The 27,503-nt window shown below is 41.9% G+C and overlaps 1 protein-coding gene across 1 annotated transcript in view; it reads left to right on the top strand.

Annotated features, from left to right (window-relative positions):
- The window catches only part of SHC4 (SHC adaptor protein 4), a 129,082-nt gene that overhangs the window by 27,043 nt on the left and 74,536 nt on the right, over window positions 1-27,503 (top strand). Inside the window, exon 2 of the mRNA XM_032417435.1 lies at window positions 12,968-13,038. Within this exon, the coding sequence (XP_032273326.1) occupies window positions 12,968-13,038 (71 nt within the window). The remainder of the gene's footprint in view (window positions 1-12,967; window positions 13,039-27,503) is intronic.

The raw sequence follows: 27,503 nt of genomic DNA, 5'->3' as shown, positions 1-27,503 counted from the left end.
TTTAAAAATATATTCAATTCAATCAACTAAAGTATATTTTGAGGGGCTACTGTCTGCCAGACAGTATTCTAGGTATTGGGGATAGAGCAATAATGAGCTCTTTGCTACTTATGATGAGGGCTTGGGTGAATGAGTGGAGGAGAGACTCAGTGTAGTGTTATCTCCCTGGGCTATATCCATCATGGAACATGGGGCACTTCAGGGGGGTCAGCATCATGGGGAAAACTCCTACCTGACCCAGGTACCATGGGGGAATTGCTATCAGCAGATGCCTCATCGATAGGAGGTACATCACTGTGTACTATCTGGTACTTTTGAAAGATGCTGGACTTGGAGTCTTCCCTGGATGGTAAACTTCTCCAGATCAGGGAGATAACATGGACTATCACAGTGTTAAGCTTAAAGAGACCTGGGTTCTTCTCATTAGCCAGCTCTGTGGCCCTCGAGCAGAGCACCAAACCTCTGATAATCAGTTTTCTCCCATCTGTAAAAGGAGTGTCAGGGTCTGTCACAATTTTATCACAAGGATCAAATGAGATAACACTTGTGAAAAGAGACCCTGGAAATCTCTGTGTCAAAGCACGTGGTCGCATAGGATGGCTCTTCTGGCCTTGCCCAGGCACAGAAAGAGTTACTCGCGTCTCCCCACATGTGGGTGTGAAGTTATTCCTGGGAGAGCTCGTGGCCCTTCCGAAGTTCTCGGTCTGCTTTTTGCCACCAGGATGACCTCTGACTGAGTGACTTTGTCTGTGCTCAGGTCTGTAGGCAGAGATGAAACCTCTCGCAGTTCAAAAAAATCCCCGTGGGTAAGGGGTTCTCGATGGGAGTAGGACTGTTGGTATGTGACCCTGCATAGTCGCCCCACATGATGCAGATGGCTGTCATACTTTCCTTGCCCATGGACAGCCGGTACTTTTTTTTTTTTCAGACAAATTGGAAGGTTTCTTTGGCCCATTGTAGATAGCTCATATCCTAGTGTATTAGAGTGTCATCAAAGTGCCAACCCGATCAAGATCTTTATGGTTTATCTGGGCTTCCAGCACTCAAGACATTCTATCTGCAGGATCCTGGATTGCCCACTTTTCTTCTGAATCAATTCAAAACTTCCCTTATTTAATTCTAAAATTCCCCAGGAGATGATAGTTAAGACATTATCAGCTCCGCTCGCCTTAGAGGGACTTTAAAACAACAGATGTTTTCTCCATCTGCTGTGGGCAAAGGAGTCTACTTCATTGGGAAAGAGCATGGGAGGAGAGGGTGGCCAAGGGGGCCCAGCTTTGCCCCCTTCACAGCCCCGCTCTGGCTTGGGCAGGAAGCCTGCAGAGGAAGTTCTTCCTTTTGGAAGAACAAGCAGAACACACCACTTACTTTTAGAAGATTTCATCTTTGTAACCAGTGAGGACTCCGGGTTGAAATGACTTGGTTGCCGAGACCTGAGTGTGAATGAATGAACAATTCTAGATATTCAGGCTGTTGAACCTGGAGCAGAAGGAGCTTTTGGAAGGGGAGATGTTTGAATTTTTAAAAATATACTCAATTCAATTCACCCAAGTGTGTGTGTGTGTGTGTGTGTGTGTGTGTGTGTGTGTTTGAAGTATAATTAACCAAACCGTGTGATTTTGAGGGCTACTGCATGCAAGGTGGTCTTCCAGGTGTGGAGGACAGAGCGGTCTCGGCTCTTTGCTACCAACGTTCTAGTCAGGGGGGACAGACAACAAACAACAAATACATAATGCTGTCAGCAATAAGTGATCCAAAGAAAAGCAAATACAAGGGGCGCCTGGGTGGCTCAGTCGTTAAGCGTCTGCCTTCCACTCAGGTCATGATCCCAGGGTCCTGGGATCGAGCCCCACATCAGGCTCCCTGCTCCGTGGGAAGCCTGCTTCTCCCTCTCCCACTCCCCCTGCTTGTGTTCCTTCTCTCGCTGTGTCTCTCTCTGTCAAATAAATAAATAAAATCTTTAAAAAAAATAAAAAAGAAAGAAAAGCAAATACAAGAGAACAGAGAACGGTAGAGAGAGGGAGGGTGTCCACTGCTCTGTGCTCTTGGAGGCAAGTTTCATAAGCGCCACCGGATCACTCTAAGAAAAGTCAGTCTTTGCGAAGACCCCTTGTGCCTCTTCCACCGAGGCCGGTCTTCTTGTTTGTCTCACTGAACTCCCTCGAAACTTGCTCCCCAATATTGCTCCCTGTTCCGGAGGAGGGGCCCTGCAACCCCATCGTCTACCTGCCCTGGTTTTCAATTGTTGCTGCACTAAACAGGGCAGGACCTTCCATTCCCTTCTCATACGACACACATACTGAGTCAAAGCTGGCCCAAGGAGGCCTTTGACCAGCTTCCCTTCAGGATTATTTTAACTGGCAACATACCCCTTTAAGAAGGAACACATTACAGATGGTCCAGTTAGGATGCAGGTTATTTTGAGACTTCCTGAATGTCATTTCTTGGCTACTTCATTCAAATAAATCATTTATTGCACTGTAAGAGGTGCAGGGGATAATGATGACTAAGACTCACTCCCTGCCCTTGAGAAGCCCACAGTCCAGCTGCAGGCTTAGACATTTAAAAAGATAAATTGCAGCACCACTGGGTGAGTGCAACCTTGGGGTATGACCAAGATGCTCTGGGAGCCCAAGGGAAGGGCAATGAACTCTGCCTCGAGAGTGCTGAAGAGGATGTCAAACAACTTTAATGATCTCTGATGCTTCATTTAGTTATTCATTATCCATCGATTCGACCATATTTCCTGCATGGTTTACATCGGGGTCACATGCTGCCTTGCAGATATTGTTTGTTTGGCCTGTTATTGTTGCTTGGTAACAGCTTTATTGAGATGTAATCCACATGCCATCAATTCACCCATTTAAGGTGTGCAATTCAATGGTTTTTAGCATATTCACAGGGTTGTGCCAATACCTCCCATTTTAGAACATCGTTATCAACCCCAAAGGAAACCCCGGACCCTTCAGCAGTCACATCCCAACCCCCCAAACTTTCCAGCCCTCCTTTCTAGCTCTATAGGTTTGTCTACTCTGGACATTTCAGATAAATGAAATCATGCGACATGTGGTCTTTTGTGACTGCCTTCTTTCACTTAGAATAATATTTTCAAGATTCATTTATGTTGTAGCATGTATCAGTACTTTGTTCCTTTTCATTGCCAAATGCTTTTTCAATGCGTGATATGTCCTTTTTATCAATCTGTTCATCAGTTGATGGATACTTGGTGGTTTCTACCTTTTGGCCATTATGAATAATGCTGCTATGAACATTTGGGTGCAAGATTTTGGTGTGGACATATGTTTTCAGTTTTCATGGGTATTTATTGAGGAGCGGAATTGCTAGGTCATATGGTAATTCTAAATTTAACTTTTTTTTTTTTAAGATTTTATTTATTTGAGAGGGAGAGAGAAAGCAAAAGAGAGAGAGAGAGAGAGCACACAAGCTAGGGGGAGAGGCAGAGGGAGAGAGAGAAGCAGACTCCCCGAGCAGGGAGCCTGATGTGGGGCTTGATCCGAGGACCCTGAGATCATGACCTGAGCCAAAGGCAGATGCTTAACTGACTGAGCCACCCAGGTGCCCCTAAATTTAACTTTTTGAGAAATTGCCAAGCTGTTTTTCCTAGTGATTGCACCATTTTACATTCCCACACTGTATCAGGGTTCCAGTTTCTCCACGTCTTTGCCAACACTTGCTATTTTGGGTCCATTTGTTTTTTAAATGATGGCCATCTCAGAGGGTATGAAGTGGTATCTCACTGTCATTTTGCTCTGCATTTCCCTAATGAGGAATGATATTGAGCATCATTTTGTGTGTTTCTTGGCCATTTATGTATCTTCTTTGGATAAATGTTTATTCAGATCTTTTACCCACTTTCAGAGTGGGTTATTTGTCTTTTTCTTATTGAGTTGTAAGAGTTTTTTATATATTCTGGATCCAAGTCCATTATCAGATATATCATTTGCAAATATTTTCTCCCATTTTATGGGTGGTCTTTTCATTTTCTTGGTAGTGTCCCATGAAGCACAAAAGTATTTAATTTTTATGAAATCCAATTTATCTATTTTTTTATTAGCTTGAGCTTTTGCTGTTATATCCAAGGTCCTGATTTTTGTCTATTTTCTTTTATCATTTTAACTCTCATACATACGTCTTGGATCCATTTTGAGTTTATTTCTGCATATGGTATGAGGTGTGGGGTCTAGTTTCATTCCTTTTTTTATGTAGATATTCAGTTGCTCCAGCACCATTTGTTGAAAAGACTGTCCTTTCCCCTTTTGCATTATTTTGGCATCCTTGTCAAAAATCAGTTGACAGTAAACATGAGGGTTTATTTCTGGCTTCTAATTCTATTCCTTTGATCTAAGTGTCTATCTTTATGCTTTACCACACCTGTTTTGATTGTGTTGCTGGGTAGTAAGTTTTGAAATTGGAACATGTGAGTCCTCTAACTTTGTTCTTTCTCAAGATCGTGCTGGCAACTCTGGGCCTCTTGAATTTCCTTGTGAGTTTTAGGAGCAGCTTGTCAATATCTGCAAAGAAGCCATCTGGGATTTTGATAGGAATTTAGTTAATTCTGTAGATTAGTTTTGAGAGATTTTAGTTTTGCTACCTTAACAACATAAACTCATCTGATCCATGAGGGTGGATGTCTTTCCATTTATTATGATCTTGAATTCCCTTCAACAATATTTTATAGTTTTAAAAGTATAAGTTTTACATTTATTTTGTTAAATTTATTTGTAAATATTTTATTCTTTTTGATTCTATTACAATGTAATTGTTTTCTTAATTTCATTTTTGGATTGTTCATTGTGACTGGTTGGGTTTTGAAATTAGGAAAACTTACAGATAAAGTCTGATTTCTGGCTTTGTCTGAAATCATATCTGGTTTCCCAAATAGCAACAAAGGACTTGAGTGAGTAGTTTGGGTTCTGTTCTTCTTTTAGGCCATTTTTTTCTGAGTTTGTCCTCATCTGGCTACTTTCTTATATCTGGATTAATTCACTCATTAATATTGTAATTATTAAGCACTGAGTTTTTGACCTTTATGATTGTTCTTTTGGGAAATCTAAGTTTGATGAGATTTAGTTTGAATAAGGGATTAATATTATCTAAATCTTTAATATGATTATTTTCATGTACACATCCTATTCTTTCTCAAAAGTTATTCAAGCCATATCTTACTCATTCATCTCAGGAACATTGGTGAGTTAGGCTCTATACTGAGGATACAAAGAAGAAATAGACACCATTTTTGCTTTAAAAGAGGTATATACACATTGATAAAAAGTGTCATATGGGCAACTAGAGTTTTATAAAAGGTCTGCTAGTAGTCCATAAAGTGTGCAGAGGAGGGCTTAGGAAAGGGAGTATGGTCAAGACTGTGGTTAAGGAAGGGAGAGGAGAGGAGAGGACTCATGAAAGAAGTGACCTTTGCATGATGATAGTTGGGACCTTGTCCACTAAGCTAAGAGAGTTGGATCTTTTCCTGTGGACTGGTGTTTTCTCTAAAGTGTGATTCTTGGACCACCTGTAGCAGAATCACCTGAGTGCTTGTTTTTTGTTTTTAAAGATTTTATTTATTTATCAGAGAGAGAGAGAGAGAGAGCACAAGCAGGGGATGAGGCAGGCAGAGGGAGAAACAGGCTCCCCACTGAGCAAGGAGCCTGATGCAGGACTCAATCCCAGGACCCTGAGATCATGACCTGAGCTGAAGGCAGACACTTAACTGACTGAGCCACCCAGGCGTCCCCACCTGAGTGCTTATTAAAATGCAGTTACTCAGACCTACTGGAACAGAATATCTCAGAGCCCAGGAATCTGCTTTTGAAAAATCTGCTTTTTAAGTTTCTCTGGTGATTTTGAAGTTCTATAAAGTTTGAGAAGCTCTGTTTGAGGATGGGGGCCCTGTAAAGATTTTTAGGTGGGAAAGGAGTAGGCTAGGATGGAGTCATATCACGCCAGACCTGAGTTTCAGTGAGGTGGTAGCTGCATTGGGAAAGGCAGATTCAGAGGGTGGGACACCAGAGACTCTGTTGTTGTGGGGGTTATTTCAAAATTCAGCACTATTGTGAAACTCAGGTAGAGTAAAGAATACACTGGACAGTCCCTAAAATCTTCCACAACTGTGCACTTGGACTGTCAAAGGTCAGAATCAGTGCCTTATCAGGCCCCCTTTCCCTTGGGCCATTGAGATCAAGGTCTAATTTGGAGAGTAGGGTTTGGGGCTACAGGATTGAACAAAGAGATTGATCTCTTGCTTACTGCAAGCCAAACGAATATGGTTCATTTCAGGTACATTGAACATGCATATGATGCAGTTGAGAGGCAGAGTGCCCAAATGAGGATGGTAAAAGTTGGGGCAGGTGTGGAGTTGAGGGAAGAAGACAGGACAGATCCTGTCTTGAATTGGCAGGGCTCTGAGCTTGAATTGGCAGGGCTTGGCCCCTGATTGGATGAGGGATTTGAAAGAAGGGGAAGAGTTGAGTTTCCTGGCTCATGTAACTAGGTGGATGGTGATACTGTTGCTTGAGATCAGAAATGTAAGTAGAGGAATAATTTGGATATACTGAATTTGTGATGCAAGTGGAATGCATATTCATGTGATTATACTGGTCTGTAGCATGCAAAAGAACTTGGGTTGAAAATCTCTGTGCCATCAGTACCCAGGTAATAATTGAAGGCTTACATGGTAGAGATTGACTCTATTGAATGGGAGTAGAACTTGGACATCAGAATTTTCTAAGCTTCCCTGGTGATTCTAAGATGCAGTCAGGGTTGACTGCATAGTATAGGGTGAGAGGAGAAGAGACCATTGTTTAAAGAGAAAACAGGGGTAAAAATAAGGAACTAGCAAAGGAGACTAAGAAGGATCAGTCAGAGGATGAAGATGAAGAATCAGAGAAAAATGCTGTCATGAAAGCCAAATGGGGAGAGAGGGTCAGAGGAAAGAGAAGGAGGTGAGTAGAGGTCAGCAAGGGCAATGCCCTAGGCAGGTGAACCAGAACAAAAACAGTTGACTCGAGTAGACCCTGATAAGGTAGTTGGTTTGCTCAGGCAGTTTCAATAGAGTTTTGAGGCCAGAACTACTAGAGTGAATGAGGCATGAGTAGAAAGAAAGGAAGTGGAGACAACATCACAAGATTATGAAGAGAATGTCCTCCCTCCAATCTCCCTTTCTTAGTGAGAAAGACTAGAAGTTATTTAAAGGTGGCAGAAAAATCCTGCAGTGTCTTTGGGCCATGTTGGTGGCCTTTACTATTGTCAAACATTTATTTCATGAAGGAGCCCTTGTCATATCACACTTAATTATATACTGTTCTTCGGTGTTTTGATCATTTCGAAGTGTCATTCTTCCCTGTCTTATCAAATGCAGGGCCTCTGCCTGAAGCCTTCTCTTGAACAATATCCCCCTATACTCCTAGCACAGGGGCAGGTACATTCTAGGAAAGGAATACTGTATGCCACAGAAAAAAAAAAGGAGTTAATCCTACTTAATAATTAATGAACTGTGCTTCCTAGAGGTTAAGGTAGGCTTTATTTAAATTTTAAACCCTATAATAATACTACCTACTTATTTTTAAAAAATAAACAATATAAAAGTGTAAAGTAAAAAGTAAAAGCTTGCCTCTCTCCCATTCCCAGAAGTAACCGCTGTTACCTTTCTTACCAGTTTCTTATGTGTCCTTCGGACATTCTTTCTGAGGATGTAAGAATATATATCCTTTTTCTTTACGTAATACGGTCAAAAGCATTCTGTAAAGGAGCCAGTATGAGAAATTCTCATAAGCTAGCTATCATTCCTCCTCTCTGAAAACCCCAGTAATTTCTTCAAAGCCCAAGATACACACAGCAATGAATAGGCTGTTCACCTCTCCCTGGGAGCAAGTGGTTGAAGCTCAGACAGTACAAAAATATTATTGCTGCCTTGGGGCATGAAGAGAGAGCATGAGCTAGGAGTTAGGTAAGCTGTCTGTCAGGTGCTGAATAGGAAGGTTGTCTGAGCACTGCTGAGCTCCACTACTTTCTTATCACCCGTGTATGCCTCTAATAAAGGTCTTCGGTGTCCTCTCAGGGTCAGGAATTAGGGAGTGTCTTCTGTCTCGTGTGCCACCTCCTGTGTTCCCCAGAAGAAGCTGGATTCATCCTGCTCTCACCACTGTGGCCCCCAGGCTCATTTCATTGTTACCCACTTCAGCAGACCAAAGGAAGAGTCAGTGGGAGCCAGCTCAGTGACCCTTTCTGTTTTTACTTTTCCTGTTATACAAGGCTTACACACAGAGTCCCAGGATGGGCTACAGACTCTGGAATAAACCCTGATTCAGTCTCACTGAGTAAATGAAACTGAGCCAGGCACTTCCCTTTAATAGGCTTTAATATCTTCATCTATTAAATGGAATTAACAGTAATGACTATACTCCTAGAAAGAAAAGAAATAATCTCTTTCATGATTCTCTTATCCTTATGAGCCTGGGTTTCTTTCTTTTCTTTTCTCCTTCTTTTTTTAATGTAGGCTCCACGCCCAGTGTAGAGCCCAACATGAGGCTTGAACTCATGACCAGAGGATCGAGACCTGAGCTGAGATCAAGGGTCGGATGCTTAACTGACTGAGCCACCCAGGTACCCCTGAGGCTGGGTTTCTTAAGAACAGAGACCATATCTTATTCAGATCCACATTTAATAAATGAGTAAGAGGTATTGTCATTCCCAGTTTATACCTAAATCAACAAACCAAATTTCTCCTTCCTCAGGCATTGACATTCAACTACTGTCTGCTTATGTGGTCATCAGGTACCTAAACAAAGAAGTGGACGGATTATTTTTATGCACTGCCCTCTCCCTGCTTCCTCATAGCAATGGTTTCTGAGTGAAATGGACTCTGTGAGTTAATGGGAAGACCAAGTCCAAAGTCCATTCCAGGCTTCAGGATAATTGTGAAAAATCAGGCACCGATTCCCTCCCTTCCTTTTGCTCAGAGTGGCTTTCTCAACACATGCCCACAGTGGAAGGGGAAATGTACTCATTGTCATATCACCTCAGGCATGACTCACATTTCTAGTGTCTGGAGCGAAATAGAGGTTCCCATGAAGGACAAGGGGGTTGGAAGCAATGTCTGGATCTGTCTTAGAAGGAAGCAGATGAGGTGGTTACTGCCTTGAAGTGTGATTAAGAACAAAGCCTTGTAAGAGTCTCTCTCTTCCTGTTCTCTCTCCACTAAAAACCTCTTTCCTCACTGATAACCCAAATTCCACCACTGGTGATCCGCCAGTGAGTGATCCGACTGAAAATTGCCCCCACTTTGACACTCGTCCTCACATGGGTGTTGAGCCTCATTGGCCTTGGAGCGTCTCTGTCCAACTGACTCTGTTTGCCTCTTTCCCCATTCCTCTCAGATATGCAGCCTGCTCTCCCTTCCTGTTAAAGTCCCCACCATCAACTTTATCATCCAGGGCTCTCCCCACCTACTGCCGCTAGACTGCCTGAGGAGGACACGTTCTCCCCAGCCTCCCACTTCCCTACAAAACCTCTTCCATTTAGGTTGTTTGTTGCCAATCTCTAAGATGGGAACTAACAAAAATAACAAACAGAGGAAATGACAGAGAAATCCAAAAGTCTTCCAAAGGTATCATCCTGGTTTATAGTTACTGAGTCTCCTTCTGAGTCCTCATTTCTCCTGTACTCCTCATTTATCCCCCAGGATGAGAGACCAGTCAAACCTTCACATCCTTCCATCTCTTCTCTTCCTCTGCTCATTTTATTTTATTTTTTTTAAGATTTTATTTATTTATTTGAGAGAGAGAATGAGAGACAGCACAAGAGGGAAGAGGGTCAGAGGGAGAAGCAGACTCCCTGCTGAGCAGGGAGCCCGATGTGGGACTCGATCCCGGGACTCCAGGATCATGACCCGAGCCGAAGGCAGTCGCTTAACCAACTGAGCCACCCAGGCGCCCTTCCTCTGCTCATTTTAAAGACACTGTTGGAGTTGAACAATAGAAGCTTTATTCATTCTTCCAACTAGTATTTATTGAGTACCAACATGTCCTAAGCACTGCCCCAGGTGCTGGGAATACAGCATTGATTATGTTTACAGTCAAGGGAATGAAGACAAGCAATAAACAAGCAAGCCAACAAGTAGACCTGATCATCAGTGGCACGAAGGTGACCAGTGAGGGCTGTGATGAAGGGTGACAGGAGGCAGTGATATTTAAATTAAAACCTACAGGTTGAGAAGAAGTCAGTCCTATAAAGAGATGGCGGAAGAGCAAGACAGAAGGGGAGAGGGGAAGGGGCAAGTGCAAAGGCCCTGTGTTTGGAAAGAGTTGGGTGTACTTGAGGAAGAGAGAGAAGACCAATGTGTCAGCGATGTGTATAGGGGGAGAATGACACAGATGAAGTTGGGGGGTAAGCAGGGGCCAGAAAACACAGGGTCTGGGGGTTTATAATAACATGTTTGTTTTGATAATAAATACCAGGGGTTTCCAGAATGGAGGGACATTTTTGAAAAATCAATCTGGCAGAAAATGTAGGTAGAAAAATGTAGGTGTTTGTTTACATTTTCAAAAAGTGTGCCTTGATGGGCTGGTTAGTATCATTGTCATCTGAACTTGATGATTTACCGCTGAAGAGAAAGATGACACCCACCTTGGTGCTGACAAAGCCTCCTGCAGGAATTAGAGGAGTAGCCCAAACCTGTACCCCAACTGTGTGGGGAGTTCATTCTTTCCAGGATGAGGGGTGCAGGAAATAGAGGAGCAGGAGCTAAGTCCTGAAATGAAGAGAAGATACTGAAGGCAGGAGAAGCTGGAGCAGCCAGTGAGGACATGAAAACAATCTTTTTAATGCACCTCAGCATGAAACTTGGACCCTTGGAATCTCCTTTCCTGATAGTTCTGAGATGAGCTTTCTACCACATCCCCTAAATCTAGATTTTCTTTCCTAATAAGTCTTATGGATTATTGAACAGAACTGTCTAGACATCACCCACTTTTCCAGTTATATCTTAACCTTGGGAAGTTAAGCATGATTGGGATGGTATAAAGTGTTCAAAAAAATTTTTGTATGTCAATACTAGAGACCCAAGAGGAGTGTGACAAACGAATCTGGCTGAGAATTGTCAGGTGATTGTCCTGGCCAGCGTGCTCTCCCAGCACTAGGCTCTAGGCAACATTTGGTAGGCTGACTTGCCGTTAGGATGCTAAATCTACAGAATTTGCTCAGAAGTACTATAAGAAGTGTCTGGGGAGGCACCCTCTGGATCCTGCCATCTTTCCACGGTGCTTTTGCCATTTCCAAGCAGAGGGAGGCTGGAAGGCTTCCAGAGGAAAGCTAAACAGGAAGCATATAATTTCCAAGGAGCTGACAGATAACTTTCAATCAGACCACTTGGCTCTCATAACATTTCCGAGCTCATTCTCAGAGAAACACTCTCCCTCGTCAGCTAAGGCTCTGCTAAGAGGATTTACTCCCACAGCCTCGCTTGGCAAAGCTACACAGAAGACTACTAAGTCTTCATCCCTAGGCTTAATTCTTCTCCACCATTCCAGAATCCAATTTTCAACTGCAGGCTTGTCATTTCCTGGATACCCCACCAATGTCTTTCAGTCAACGGGTCCCAAACCAACTCATCATCTTCCCCTCTCCTGGTTTTCCTGTTTCTGTTAATGGAATCACTGTTCCCTCTGCTACCCTGGCTGGAATCATCTGAGTCATCCTTGACTCATCCATGTCTCTTATTCTCTAGATCAAATCAACTGCCGAATCATGTAGTATCTATTTCCGTGATGTCACTTGACTTAGTCCCCTCCTTCCTATTGCCGCCATCTCTCCTCGGTGTGGGCTCTCATTACTTCCCCCTCGACAGGAACATCCTCACTTTTCCCCCCACCAATAACCCACCTCCATACTGCTGCCGACATAAGGCTTCTCACACACAGACCGACCACATTGCTCTGGACCGGCAGCCCGCCATGCTTCCCACATTAAATATAAACTGTCTTTTCGCTTATAAGGCACAATTCCTTTTCTAATACTCCATGTTCAAGGGAAATTTACTAATTCCTGGCGTAGGACATGACTCTTTTTTCCTTTCTTGAACCCTTTTAGTAAATGATCTTGTGAAAAAGTAAGATCTTCTTATATGACTAAATTCTGTATTTAGCAGTTATATGCTTGTTTTATTTCCTTAGAAGCTTCACTGGTCCCTGTATTATTTGCCTCACATACCATTGGAGCACATGCATGGACCCAGCGCTGTTCTAAGAGCTTCACCCATGTGAAAAAATTTAACTCTCGTAACAATTCTAATTGTTTCCCCCATTTTGCCAGTGACAAAACTGAAGTGCAGAGAAGTGGAGTAACGTGCTGAGCTTCCATTACTAATAAGTGGCAGATTCAGGATTCGGATGTGCACAGTCCAGCCCCAGAGCCCATGCTCGAACTCACATCATCTTTGCTACCTGCCTTCCTGCTATCATAGTTGGGATTTGGCTGTGTTTTATTTTTTTATTTATTTTTTAAAAGATTTTATTTGTTTATTGACAGAGAGAGACACAGCAAGAGAGGGAACACAAGCAGGGGGAGTGGGAGAGGGAGAAGCAGGCTTCCCACTGAGCAGGGAGCCCGATGCGGGGCTTGATGCGGGGCTTGATGCGGGGCTTGATGTGGGGCTCAATGCGGGGCTTGATGTGGGGCTCGATGCCAGGAATGTGGGATCATGACCTGAGCCGAAGGCAGACGCTTAACGACTGATCCACCCAGAAGTCCCTGGCTGATGTTTTATAACTGAACTGAGGCTTAAGGCATGTGTCCATTAATGGTCAGAAATATCAATGGTAGGCTAAGTGTGCCAATGTAAGTTGGTATCAGGAGCTGACTTAAGGTGTTTCCCAGGAAATCACTATGAAGATGAGAAACATCATTGTGCTATTTTTTTTTCCTACTTATTCTTTTTTTTTCTTTATTCCAGTACATGGGCTGTATTGAAGTACTGCAATCAATGAGGTCACTGGATTTTGGAATGAGAACCCAAGTAACAAGGTAAGAGAACAAAAATGGGAGAGGATTTGCGGGCTATAGTTTAAAGTCAGAATAGTTTCTCCCTCCCTGTAGGAATTTCATGCAAACCTTCAAAGTCACCATGGGCATTTATTTATGGTTGGAAGCTAGAACATAGCCCAGTGACCGTGGATGAGGGGCTCATCATGTGAAAGACTTCCCAGTTGTGTGGTGGAGCATCTGCATTCCATATAAGAACTGATGAGATGATGCAGTCATAGAAATAGCTGGTTTTCCGGGTACCGAAAGTATGTAAAAGGATGCCTGGACATTGAATATTATAGAACCTCAGTCCTGTTGAAGAAGTAGCTGAAAAGAAGACTAGGGGAGAGCTTTCTGTATCAGAAAGCTCAAGTTCTCCCCATTTACGAGACATAAAACCTGCTTGCTCCTTGTCTGAGTCTTCCTCCTCTGTGTATAGTGAGTTGTGTGGAATTGAACCAGGGAAGCCTTACCCAGCATAGGGGAAGCACAAATCAGAAGCAGAAATACAAGGCATGGGTCATTAAGGTCAAGTTCAAGGCAAGAATGGAAAGAGGAACAAGCATGTGCCCAGACTGGTAACTGGGAGAATTGTGAGGTGAGGGGATGAGGTGAGAGGACTGGGTTGATGTGAGTGATTCAAGATGAAGCCTTGGGCATCTTTTCTACATGGTGTCACTGTGTGTCTCAGGGACAAGCTACAGTGCCAATCTGCATCTGTGGTTGCAGGCCAGCCTTTCCAAAGGTGAATGTTCTCATTACGAAGACAGGATAACTCTTCCTCATGCTCATCCCATGAAATTGTAGGCCTAGACAAAGTTTCCTGTGGTTCAAAGTTTTGGGAAAAGGAATCACATTGCTCTTTAGGAGAGTAGCAGTATACAAGAGAATATTAAAACCTTGAGAAGTCCTGTGTATGTAGCAGTCTCAAAAATTCTATCTCAAGATTGTCTAAACTTGTTTGGCCCCAGAATCCTTTTTTTTCATGTAACATAAATGAACATCCCACGTATTCCTAGGGTTCCATGAAATGCACTTTAGGAAATGCTATCTTGGACTCACTAGGGTGCATTCTAATCTGTCTTCCCAAATTCCTCACCATTCCTTCTCTTCTGAGTTTTCTTTTTCCCATTCTCCGTCCCTTCAACTATTCTGCGGGTGACCTGGTGTCTAGATGACTTTCTCCCCTATTAGTCCTACTTTGGATGTGTCCAGGCTTTATTTTCATCCCAATGATCCTTAACCTGGAGAAAACCCTTTCTCCAATCCTGAGCAGATTACAGATAGGAGGAAAAAGGTAGCTATGCCAGGTACCTGGAATGGGGACACTGGACAAAGGAATGCCCACTGTCCTTACCTAAGGATGACTGATTTTCTGTTCATTCATCTACTCATTTTCTTTCACTCAAATATTTATGGAGTGCCCATTAAGTGCCTGAAGCTGTTCAAGAATTGAGGATGCAGAAGCCTCTGACCTCATGAAGTTTATGTTCTAGCTGGGGAAGCAAGACTATAGCAAGGAAACAAATAAATATACAATATAGTTTCATGTAGTAATAAGTGCCATTACTGTAATAATAAAGCAGGGTACAGGGATAGAGCTGTAGGGGGGTGCTTTTATTTTTAAACTTTTAAATTTTTAAAAAGTTTGTGTATAGTTGACACACAATGTTACATTAGTTTCAGGTGTACAACATAGTGATTCAACTTCTCTATACTTTATGCTGTGCTCACCACAAGTGTAGTTACCATCTGTCTAGGGGCTGGGCTTTTAAATGTTATTTTCTAGCTATAAAAGTATTGTATGGTTACTTAGAACATTTGGAAAATAGAGAAAAGTATGAAAAAAGAAAATCACTCATAATCTCACCTAAGATAATGTCTACCAACATTTTGTGTTTTGGAATACCTTTCCGGTCTTTTTTCATACATGAACGTACGATGATTTTTATAGAAAATCTGGAAAATCGTTGATACTACTTCTATCATCTTGAGCATTTCCCTGTTGCTAAATATTCAAAACTATTATTTATTGTAATATAATATGCATAACATAAAATTTACCATTTTTAAGTATACTGTTCAGTAGCATTAAGTACATTCATGTTGTTGTGCAGCCATTACTTACCACCCATCTCCAGAACTTTCTCATCTTTCCAGATTGAAGCTCTGTACTTAATAAATAATAACTCCTCATTCCCTCCTCCCCCAGCCCATGGCAACCACCATTCTACTTTATGTGTCTATAAATTTGACTACTCTGGGTACCCCTTGTAAGTGGAATCATATAGTATTTGTCCTTTTGTGACTGATTTATTTCGTTTAACACAATGTCCTCAAGATTTCGAACAAGACCAAACAATATAACTGTTTTGAAGGCATTTGGTGTGTATTGCTAAATCATTCTGCAGAAGAACTGACTAGATATTCTCTCTCAGCCATGTAGTATCTTTTATTTTTAGTATCGATTTTTTTAAATCTTTGTGAACTTGGAAGTCTATAGTTTCCTATTGTTTAGTAAATGGTAAAAGATTATTTTTTCTGTGCCATGAAGATTCAGTTCATAACTAATGTACACACCCAAGGGGAGGTGCCTGGCATGGTATCTGGATGTTATTCCTTATAGATGTGTCCATGTGTGATTCAGGTATGGTGCATTGTGCTCTGGGCAGAGTTGTGCAAGCTCAAGGATTTCTCTAAAATCTCTAATTCCTATCCAGTTTCCCAAATATTTACTTTGCTTCCTTCTCTTTTAATTTTTCCGTCTTTATCTCATTCTCCTCTCTTCTCTCAACTTACATGTATTTTGACATTTGGCCACTTGCCAAGTTGCATTGTTACCAATTGTCTTGGATGTTATCATTAAAACATTAGGTTTAATCAGGTTTTGAGTTATTTTAAATTTAAAGTTCACATATTCACCAGGTATCATTGGACTCATAATCCTACTTAATCTGAGAAGAAAGATTTCACTGGACGGGTTACAATTCCAAAAGAACTTTATTTTGTGTGACCACAGCTATCTCCCTACCTTTACCATCAAACATAAACATAAAATCAATCAGGGCTGAATGCTGATAAACTAGTGTATCTAATTGCCACTCTAGATACAAACTGTATTTCAGGCTGATGTCCCACCCATGATAAATGGTCTCACCATCTCTAAATTAGTTAATACATTATTCCAGACAATGGGGAGACAGCAACGGGAAATTCCTGATGATGAAGGAGGAGCCATGATTAAGATCTAACAGGTGGGTCAGCATTTGAAACAGAGAAGAAAGTTGGAGTAGAATTCGTGTCTTCATGACGGACTTTTCTGCCAATTGTTTGAGGGCTGAATGCACAGGATTTCTAGAACACAGAGAGTACTCAAATAGAGCAGAGAAAAAAGAAAAGGACAAGAGGCTATTCACTTTCTCAGCAGTTCCCTGGATCACACGCCTTTCAAAGTTTCCATCATACAACCCCCCACCTTGACTCCAGATTTAGTCCCCAAAGGAGCCCTGTGGGTGGTTTCTACTGTTGTTCTGCCACTAATTCTCACCCAGGCATTTATCCTTTTGACTGATTTAGGACCAGATCTCAGTTTTTAGTGGCCAGGTATTCATGCAAAAGGGCAAAGGAGGAGGTTTTCCTGATAGAAAAGAGAAACAGGATCATTAGGACAACAAAGGCTCACAGCCACAGTTGTCTTCACAATGTCTAGAAAACAATATCAAGAGGAAATGAGAGAAAGGGAAAGTGAAAGTCATGCTAAGGATGGTATAGTCATTTGCTCTCTTCTAAAAAGAGTTTCCATTCTGGTTTTTAAAACAAAGCTAAAGAAAACAAAACACCTCATTCCATCTAAATCAGGACGCACACACACATGCACACACACTCACAGAAAATAACTCAGCTCACTAAAACCTAGCCTGTTTTCCCTCCTTTGAGTAAGCATTCACATCATGCAAAGAAGAAAAAAATCTTCCTTCTCTCTCTAAGGATGCCTCCTTCTTTGTGTCTGGGTGGGAACTTGCCTCAGATACCGAAGGAGAGATAAACAACCCTTCAGGGTAAACCCAATAAGTGGAGCTGGTGGGACAGGGCTTGACTCTCAACCCTAAAAGAACAGCACTTCTTAAGAAATTGTTGAGGGGACATCTAGTTCATCACATTTATCACAGGGCATCATTTACTTCAAGGGGCAGGACACACTGCTGGTGGGAGGGACCTCAAGATCGTTGTCTTACTACTCTGTCCTCTTCCTGTATTTATTGCCTTATGTTTGTAACTCATGTTTGGTAATAAAATCAGCCAGGCTAAGCACAAGATACCCAGCACAGGATCTGCCCATACCAGGCTCCAGGACAGCTGGGAGGCAGCAGCTGGTTGTGGGTTGGCTCATTCCTGTGATTGCCATCCCTGGGGGCCTATGAAGGAAAATGGGGAGCTGTTAGACAACGGGTGGTAAATGCTCCCTTTTTAGGGTCCTGGCTTTGGATTCATTTTCTCTAGCTGATCGTAAGGGGCTGCACATCATGGATTAATTTATCTGCCCCATTCCATGGGTCCAGAAAAACCTTGAGTAGTGCTGTTTTTTGAACCACTGCTGTAGACACTAAGCAGGCTATTTGTGTGATTTGGTACTAGGTAAAGCAATGAGGAAGCAGAGATCATAACTCAGAGGATATTGTAATTGGACTAATTTCCTGTTTGAAACATTACTGCTAATGAACAGTGATTCTGCAGATTTAATTCATTGTCTTGAAATTTTGATTCTTTGGCTTCAACAGGACGTTAAAGGCAGTTCTTCAGAGACAAATGCATACTGTGTGTGTCTCTGTGTGTGTGCATGTGTGTTAGCAACCATTTGATGCAAAGCAGATCCACCATGCAGCTGAACATTTACATAAAGGCCTGTGTTTGTGGTTTCTAAGGCATGTGAATGTAAGGAGGGAAAGTATTCTGTAGAGGTCAAATATCTGTATGTTTGGTGGCTAAATTAAGATATCTGTTTGAAAACAGGCTGGCATTTATCTAAATGTCCTGAGGATTAGAGGAATGAGATCGGTTGCAGCTACCCAGGGATCAGTGTGTGTTTCTGCATAAAACTTGGAGTAACTGTGTCACCTTGGTGGCACAGTCCGTTAAGCGTCCGTTTCTTGGTTTCTGCTCAGGTTGTGATCTCAGGGTTCTGGGATTGAACCCCGACTCAGGCTCCCTGCTCCACGCAGAGTCTGCTAAAGTTTCTCTCTCCTTCTCCCTCTGTACCCACCCCCACTCTCTCTCTCTCTCTCAAATAAATAAATAAATCTTAAAAAAAAAAAAAACCTTAGAGTAACTGTACTGAATCTGGCGTGTGGGTTCTTTGTTGACTTCTGGGTAGACCATTGGAGTTAGTAGGATTGTAGCCCACATGGCATATAAAATAAAGACTGCCAGATGTGGGTATAAAAGACTGAGTCTCTTAACGTGCCGTGCAAGGAAACATTCCTTGATGAAGAAATTTACTGAGGAGAGTGGTAAAAAAAAAACAAATCAGGAGTTTTTAAGTTCTAGTTTATGGTGGTCACGCTAAGGCTTGAAACCAAGCACTCTGGCTGAGAGGCAATGTACGTGGTTCGATAAAACAAGTGCGTTGTTCATGGGTCAGGAAAGACTGTTAAGACCCCAGGAAGGGTCCAGTGTCCCAGGGTCAATGTTTGTAACCTTTATCAGCTGGCGAGCACAGTTACAATAAATCCTAACAGTCAAATACTCTTCAGCAAGCACTGTTTTAAGCAGAAGTACTTCCTGTCACACACGCGTAGATGGCAGGAAGCTCTTGCTGGAGGTTTTGGGCTGCGTGCGTGCATGCGTGCGTGTGTGTGTGTGTGTGTGTGTGTATGGACAGTGGCTGTCTCTTCTGCTGTCAAGTTTCACAGCTCCCCAGTTCCTCACAACCTATTTAGGACTGAGATCTCACTTTTCAGATATCTGAGATGAAATAGTCAATTAAATTCCTTTTAGAAGACTCCAAAGATCTAGTAATTAAAAAAAAATGTTTCCAAGCATTGGGAAGGGTTCTGATAGCATGACAGAGTCAAATGAAGGGAGAGAGGGTAGGCAAGTCGATGGCACTGTTTTGCTCAGTCATTAGTGCAATGTCTTTCACATATAGGTGCACAGTTACTATTTGAATGAACAGGAGTAAGGCAACCCACAGAATAAGAAAAATATTTTCAAATCATATATTTGGTAAAGGGTTAATATCCAGAATAAATAAAGAACCTATACAACTCAACAACGACAAAAAACAAACAACTTTATGAAAAACTGGCCAAAGGACTTGAATAGACATTTCTCCAAAGAAGACACACAAATGGGCCATTAGCACATGAAAAGATGCTCAATGTCACTAATCTTTAGGGAAATGCAAATCAAAACCACAATGAAGGGCGCCTGGGTGGCTCAGTGGTTTAGCGTCTGCCTTCAGCTCAGGTCATGATCCCGGGGTCCTGGGATTGAGCCCCGCATCGGGCTCCCTGCTCAGTGGGGAGCCGGCTTCTCCCTCTCCCACTCCCCCTGCTTGTGTTCCCTCTCTAGCTGTGTCTCTCCCTGTCAAATAAATAAATAAAATCTTTTTAAAAAAACCACCACAATGAGATTGCACTTCACACTCATTAGAATGACTATTGTTTAAAACAAAAGTACACATATCCAAAAAACAGAAAATAACAAATCTTAGCAGGGTGTGGAGAAATTAGGAACTCTTGTGTGTTCTTGGTGGCAATGTAAAATGGTGCAGCCACTAGGGAAAACAGCATGGGAGTTTCTAAAAATATTAAAAATAGAATTACCATATGATCCAGCAATTCCACTTCTGGGTATAGTTCTAAATGACTTGAAAACAGCGACTCAGATATTTGTACATCCATGTTCAGAGCAGCATGATTCCCAATACACAAAAGGTGGAAGCAACCCAAGTGTCCACTGATGGACAAATAGATAAGCTAAATGTGAGACACACACACACACACACACAGGAATATTAGCTTTAAAAAAGAAGAACATCCTGCCAGTTTTGACAGCATGCAAGAACCTGGAAGGCATTATGCTAAGTGAAATAAGCCAGAGAAAGACAAATGCTGCATGGTATCACTTATATGTGGAATCTTAAAAAAAAAAAAAAGTGGAACAATGACAGAAAGCCTAACTCATAGAAGCAGGATAGTTGCCAGGGGCTGGGGGCTGGGGGAAATGTGGAGATGTTGGTAAAAGGGTGCCAACTTTTAATTTTAAGATGATCAAGATCTGAGAGCGTGGTGACCATGGCCCATAATACTGTATTGTATAATTGAAATTTGCTGAGACTAGATCTTAAGTATTTTCACACACAAAAGTTAGATATGGGAGGTGATGGATGTGTTAATTAGCTTGATTGTGGGAGTCCTTTCACAACGTCTATGTATATCAAATCATCACACTGTACCCTTTAAAAATATGACAATTTTATTTGCTGATGATACCTCAATAAAGCTGAGGAAAAAAGTAAGGAAATTGGCTCATGCTACAACACGGATGAGCCTTGTCTTAATCTGTTTGGGCTGCTGTAACAAGATAGCACAGATTGGATAGTTTATAAACAACAGATATTTATTTTTCACAGTTCTGGGATTTGGATGTCTGAGATCAAGGTGGCAGCATGGTTGGGTGAGGGCCCTTTTCCGAATCACAGACTTACTGTATTGCGAAAGGGGCTGGGGAGCTCTGTGATTAATCTCATTCATGAGGGCTCCATCCTCATGACATAATTACCTCCCAAAGACTCCACCTACTACTACCAGCACCTTTGGGGATTAGGATTGCAACATACAAATTTGGGGGAGACAAAAACATTCAGATCATAGCAAACCTTGAAGATATTACGCAAAGTGAAATAAGTCAGTCACCAAAGGACAGATATTGTGTGATTTCACTTCTACAAAGTACCTGGAGTTGTCAGATCCAGAGACAGAAAGTAGAGTGGTGGTTGCCAGGGGCTGGGGTGGTTGCGAGGGAGTTGGTGCTTAATGGGGACAGTTTCGGGTTAAGAGTTCTGGAGATGGATGGGGTGATTATTGCACAAGGTGAATGCACTTAATGCCACTGAACTATACTCTTAAAAACAGTCACAATGGCAAATTTTATATGTGTATTTTACTATAATTTTTTTTTAAAGTATAGTTACTAGATAGATGAGTTATATTTTGGGAGTATCCAGTATTGTATAAGTGAATTTTATTTTGTTGAAAGCCAGTAGGAGAAGGATAATTGAAGCTTCAGGATCTAAGTTTCCAGCAGGTCCTCAGCCAAGAGAATTTGGTAAGGAGGGCAGAGTGGCTTCTTCTAATTTCTTGACAAAGAAGCCCAACCAACAGCCACACTGGCTGAGAGGACGGGAGGAGAGAGTAGATACCAAGAGCTAGTGTTTGTTTCCCACAGCACAGAGCTGTTGCATCCGTGGTTTCTTTTGAACTGCACAAACACCCTGAGAGGGGGGTGCTGTAATTCCCTGTTTTAAAGCAGGGGAGGCTGAGGCTCAGAGAAGGTAAGTGACCATCCCAAGCCCACACAGCTCTTTTGCTGGAACTCAAATCCAAGTACTCTCACTCCATATCCTGTTCCTACAGTACTTAATGTTTCCTAGTGGACATGGCTTTGAAGCTAAGGAACTGCTCTTTTAGCCATGAATGGACTAAGGTGTTGGGGGACCTTTGAGGGAATAACAGCAGACCTGAGTCATCTTTAAAAATCACTTCTAAGTGAGAGAACAACAGCGCGGCTATGATCATCATCACCGATGTCAATCCTCTGTGGGACATCTCATTCTTAACATTTTTTTCACTGTTCACAGTGAAACACATTTTTTTTTTTCTGATTACAAAAAGTAAATCTGACTTATAGTGGGAACTGGAAAGTAGGGCAAAATAAAAGAAAAAACCAGACAACTCAATGGAGATAACCAAGAGGAGCAGTTTGGTATAAGGGTTTTCCTGTCATAAGTTTAATACCTAAAGTCAAAGTATATAGTGCTTATTGATTTGTTAGGTGTTTTTGTCATTTGCTGTGCACATTTTCTAGGTTGTGAAGTATGAGTAGTACTTCCTTTGACCTGAGCTTTTAGGTGGAAGAAATCATTTTAAGTGTATCTACTTGTCATAGGTATATTAATGAAGAGTCCTTTTGCTTTTAAATAACAGAAAATGACAATGCCTAGCTTAAGCCGAAAGGGGGCTTTCCTGAAAGGATATTGGGGCAGCTCATGGAACCTGGAAAACCATGAACAAACCAGTAGAAGGACAGGGGTCTGGGGCCCCAAGGCCCCAGCAAGAGGACTCCAGAGATTCCCCATCTCTGGTTCTCTCAGTTCCAAATATCAGATTCCCAGGGGAGACAGTGATTGGGACCTAATCCTGCACTCATCATCTTTGGCCAGGACAGAGTTGCATTGTGAAAATATAATACTTCTGTAATAATCATATATTGGGAAGTGGAGTGGCTGGGGAGGGGGAAGAAGAGCAGAAAAAGCAGGAGGAGAAAGAGGCTTATGAAATGGAGGTAGTAGATGCAGTAAAACATAGATTTCTACCTCATAGGGAAAAGAAGACATTAGATCAGTTTCCTTGGACACAACAACAAAGATTGGCACTATTTAAATCATCCCCAAAATGTTCCACTAAAATCCAAAGTTTGCTAAATTGTTAATCAAATGTTTCATGTTATTATAGCTAGCACATTAATTTTAGAACATAATTCAATTGAGCTGTATTTTTGTGGGGTGACAGAAACTTTGAGACTACATGTATAGGTATTGTATATGTTTATTTCTCTTTTATATGACTTAGGGCAGTGGGGTTTTTTTTGGAATTTTTTTTTATTATGTTCTGTTAGACAGCATATAGTACGTCATTAGTATTTGATGTATTGTTCAACGATTCATTAGTTGCATATCACACCCAGTGCTCATCAAGGGCAGTGTTTTAATGCTTCAGATATTTATAGAGGTTTGTAAAATGGTCATTATTTTTGTTCCATGACAAGTTGTTTACAGTATCTATATTTTATTTGCAGAGGAGTCTTTGGTTAGGAATGAAACTCCCAACTATAGCATCTTTCCCATGGAAAATGTGATACACTTTATGAAGTGGTTTCTAAAAATATGTTGCAGCTAAAATCAGGGCCTGCTAATTTATCCATATGATAAATATAGCAACTTACAGGTAGGTAGATATTATCACACAAACACATCCACACACAAGCACACACTCTCCAAAAGGTTGTATATACACATTTACTGAGCCAAGCGAGAATGTTTAGCTGCATGTCTAAATAGGGATGGTAGAGAATGGCCTCAAGTGTTTTGAGGAAGAACAAATTAATTCAGAGCTTAAAATGCATGAATGTTAAAGCCTAGGCATTTTGGGGAGACCCCAGTGTTTTTAACTCCAATTGTTGAGTTAAATAGCTTTCTCCAGTGATTTTTTCCCCAGGCCTCCTTTACTGTGCAGAGCCAGATGAGAAGGCATTTGAGTATCTCCCTTTTGTAGCCCTTTTTGGTTTCCTATAGAAGTCAGAACTGAATTTGTAGCACCCCAAGCATTCCCAATTATAGTCAGTGCAAATGTTCTTCAGGAGCAACAGAATAGATTTCTAATTTTGATTTTGACAGACACACTGGTCTGAATCATTTAACAGTGCAAGTAGAATAGGCTTTTGAACCAGTGTTCCTAGAAACACCAAGGCTGTAGCTTCATGGAATCCTCTTGAAAAAGCTCAGAGTTCATCCCAGACTGTGTCTGGCCTGGAACGGGTTGGGTCTCCTATGTTTCTACTTCAATGGACTAATCATAAGAGCTCCATCATCCATCATCTTTGGGTTTGAAGGTTCTTGTGGAAGCCTGGTGATAGCCCTGGACCAGGTTTCAAAGCCACAGTGCCCAAGATATAGTTGGATCAATAAATATTTATTGGTTAAGAGAGAGGTTTCAGGTCTTCTCAGGCCTTGATCACAGATCTTGAGGTGACTCTGGAGGTCTTGAAGCCTCCATGGTCACTGCTGGTAGTCAGAGAAAAGCAGAAAAGACCTAGAGAATCTACCAACATGGAATCTGGCATCCTAAATGAGATCAAATTCCAGAATGAGGAACTCTTAGACAATTGGGTCAGGCCCCTAGTTCTAAGGCAGAGTGCCTGACACATGGACACCATTCATAAATATTGCTAAACAAAGGAATAAAAATAAATTCACTGAAGATACTCAGTTTGGTTTAAAGACCCTTGGGGCTCAAGGAGTTGATTCAGATGAAGAGAAAGATTTCTCAATCCCCATGGAATTGGCTTCAGCCTCTTTCTAGTTTCAACTATTAGCAAGCAGTCTACAGAGTAGTTTATGATTAAGTAATAGCTACCATCATCAGCATTGTCATCATCACAAAAGTTAACGTTTGTAAGAGGGATATCACTATTAATCTTATTTTGCCCATGAGGACACCGAGACTTAGAGAAATTATGGAACTCACCATGGTCACCTAGCAAGTTAATAAGTGGTGGAACCAGAAACCAAATCTGCCTGAATCTTGTGTACTTGCCTTCCTCAAAATGAGAGAACTTTAAGGAACAAAGCTCAGGGAAATGCCGAAAGCCAGAAGTGGCAGAGTAAAGAAATGTTGAGTCCTCAATTTGGAATTTGGCCTGGGTTCAGTATGCCAGGTGCCTTATTTGTGAGTTCTCTCTGGAAGGGCCTTCATAATGATACTCATAAATTTGTAGGTGAGGATACTTTTAGTGATGTTTTCCAATCTCTACTAAGGAAAAATAAAGATTGTGTCAGACGGTGGTTCTCAAACTTTAGCATGCAAGGGAATCAGTTACTTGGAGGACTTGTTGAAACACAGAATGTTGTACTCCACTCCTAGAGTTTTTGATTCAAGAATTTGCATGGCTATCAAGTTCCCAGGTTTTGCTCATGCTGCTAGTCCAGGAACTACCCTTTGAGAACCACGGGTATAAGGGAAGCATATCCTGTGGTTTCAAAATGAGGTTTACAGTTGGGCCATGGATCATATGGAAACCCCTTCATTTTGAAAAGGTGGTTCTCCAGAAAATTCCCCCAAAGCATCTGGAGGTTTTTACTGTTGTTCTGTTTTCATTTTTAAGAAAAGGGCAAAGCCTGGGGAATGTCAGAGCAGCGAGTTCTAATTTTGCTCTATGTCTGTGTATATATAGCCAGAAAAGTCAATGATGCAGTTCCTTCTAGGAAGAGCGAGCCCAGATGGAAGGTACTCAAAATTCATTAAAAACTAATCTCTGCATGAAGGAGTCCTATCTTTGATAAAAAGAGAGCTTTGTGGCCAAAGGAAATGCAGGACAGTTGGTGCATCTCTCCACCTGCCAGGCAGACTTGTTCCGTGCCCTATTGGTATTCTCCTTAGGAAAACTGCGAATTGCCTCACAGAGTAAGTGTGCAGCTCTGACCCCTTTAATTAAACATGAGTTGTAGCTCGTGAGAGCTGCACCTACTCTATAAAATGGGTGCTTTCACATATGATTGAACAATACGAGGGTGGATCTTTTTGATCCAGATTATCTGAGTCACTAATGAGAATTTCTCTGAAAATAATTTCTTTCCACTCTCATCTGTGACAACACAGATTATTAAAAAAAAAAGACATCCTCTAGTTAAATGTGTATGCCAGTGTCAGGTGGCATCATTCTGGCAGCAGCTCATGAGCAGGGCAGAGGCTGGATGTAGAAACAGACTCTGAGGTAGAGAGTTAAATGCAGAGGCTTGCTGGGTGGGCTCTCAGGAGCAACACGTGAGGGAGTGAGGGATGCAGGACCAGGCGGGGGGGAGGTTGACCAGCGATACCATCTCACGAAAGACCTGAGTAGATCCCATGGGCAAAGAGACCAGGTCTTGGAACTTCATATTGACCTGTCGTTGGATGCCCTCTATCTCTGGAGAGGGGATGTATCTGTGGGCAAAGCAGTTGCCTTAAGGAGGAGACATTTTCTGGAGAAGGAACTTAGCCTTGAGCCATTAGCAGTGAACACTCCAGCAATAGGGGCAATGAGTACCTCTCTGCAGAAGGGGGAGTTGGGAAAAGGGATCACACTGGGATTCAGTGCCACATTTACGCATTCTGCCTTGACAGAAATGTGTACTGTCCATTACTAGTTGCATAACAGACATGACTGGACCTCTTCTCCAACATATTATCTATAGCACCCCAGTTATAACACAGAGAGTACTCTGCTGGGTACTAGGCATTGTAAAAAGCAGGTTAGACCCATTTCTTAAAGCAGACAGACATTATAAGGATAAAGCACTACCTTGCTCAGGGTCACAGAATTTGTGAAGGAGCTACTTTTGGAAGTTTGCTGTCTGCTTGCAGAGCCCACTGAACCAGCCTTTATCCAGGTTCTGTTATCATGTGGAAGAGAAGTTAGAGACAAATTAAAGCCCTTAACATTTACTATAATTTTGCACTTGCATTTACTTCTGTATTCCTTCGTGTACTTTGTACTGGATAATGCACATGGCATCACTTAATGAAGGTTAGTGGATATTAAAAGAAAACAAAACAAAAAAGAATTCCAGTTCCCCACTTTCTCCACTGAGTGCTGGTAGGAGGGACAAAGAATGGAAGATGGTAATTCACAGTTTGTAAAAGGAGTTCCATAATTCTTATATTTACACAGAAGACCCACCTCTTATAAAACCCAGCTTCCTGTACCAAGAAACCGAATAAGACCAAGTCCAAAATCTATATAAATAATCTTTGTAAAGATTAAAAGTTGTGCTCTAATAGGTGTCCCATAGCTGACCATGACCCCAAAGGCTCTAACACTCATTTTTGGTTTGCTCCAGAAGAAGGGTCGGCAAACCACAGCCTGAGCGCCTAATTCAGCCTACTGCCTGATTTTGATTCTGCCACCTTGTGACCCAAGAATGGTTTTGACCTTTTTAAATGGTTCAGGAAACAATTAAAAGAAGAATATTTCACGACACGTGAGAATTTTATGAAATTCAGATTTCAGGGTCCCTAAGTGTTACCATCACACGATCATGCCCATTCATTTGTATATTGTCTGTGGCTGTCTTCCTAGCTACAGCTGCAGAGCTGAGTAGTTGTGACAGAGATCGTGTGGCCAGCAAAACCTAGCGGTTTTACTATCTGGCCTTTTATAGGAAAGACAGGCCAACTGCCGCTGTTAAGAGACTCTCAACTTTAGCTCTGTTAGAAACACTTGAGGGACTTTTTCAAACTCCCAGTCTCCAAACCCCACCCTGCCCCAATTAAAACAGTCTGGAGATGAGACCCTGTCTTCAGGATTTGTTAAAGCTCCCCTGTGTTTCCCCAATGTGTGGCCAAGGTTGAGAACCACTACCTAGAGCATGAGGCATTTGGAAGGACAGGTGGATGAGGCCTGCTGGCATCCAGGCTGCCAGATGGGAG

Source organism: Phoca vitulina, unplaced genomic scaffold (assembly GCF_004348235.1).
Source record: "Phoca vitulina isolate PV1807 unplaced genomic scaffold, GSC_HSeal_1.0 scaffold20, whole genome shotgun sequence".
In the NCBI taxonomy this organism is placed as follows: Eukaryota; Metazoa; Chordata; class Mammalia; order Carnivora; family Phocidae; genus Phoca; species Phoca vitulina.
The sequence above is the reverse complement of the archived record's forward strand: the minus strand, read 5'-3'. Positions and strand labels throughout refer to the sequence as shown.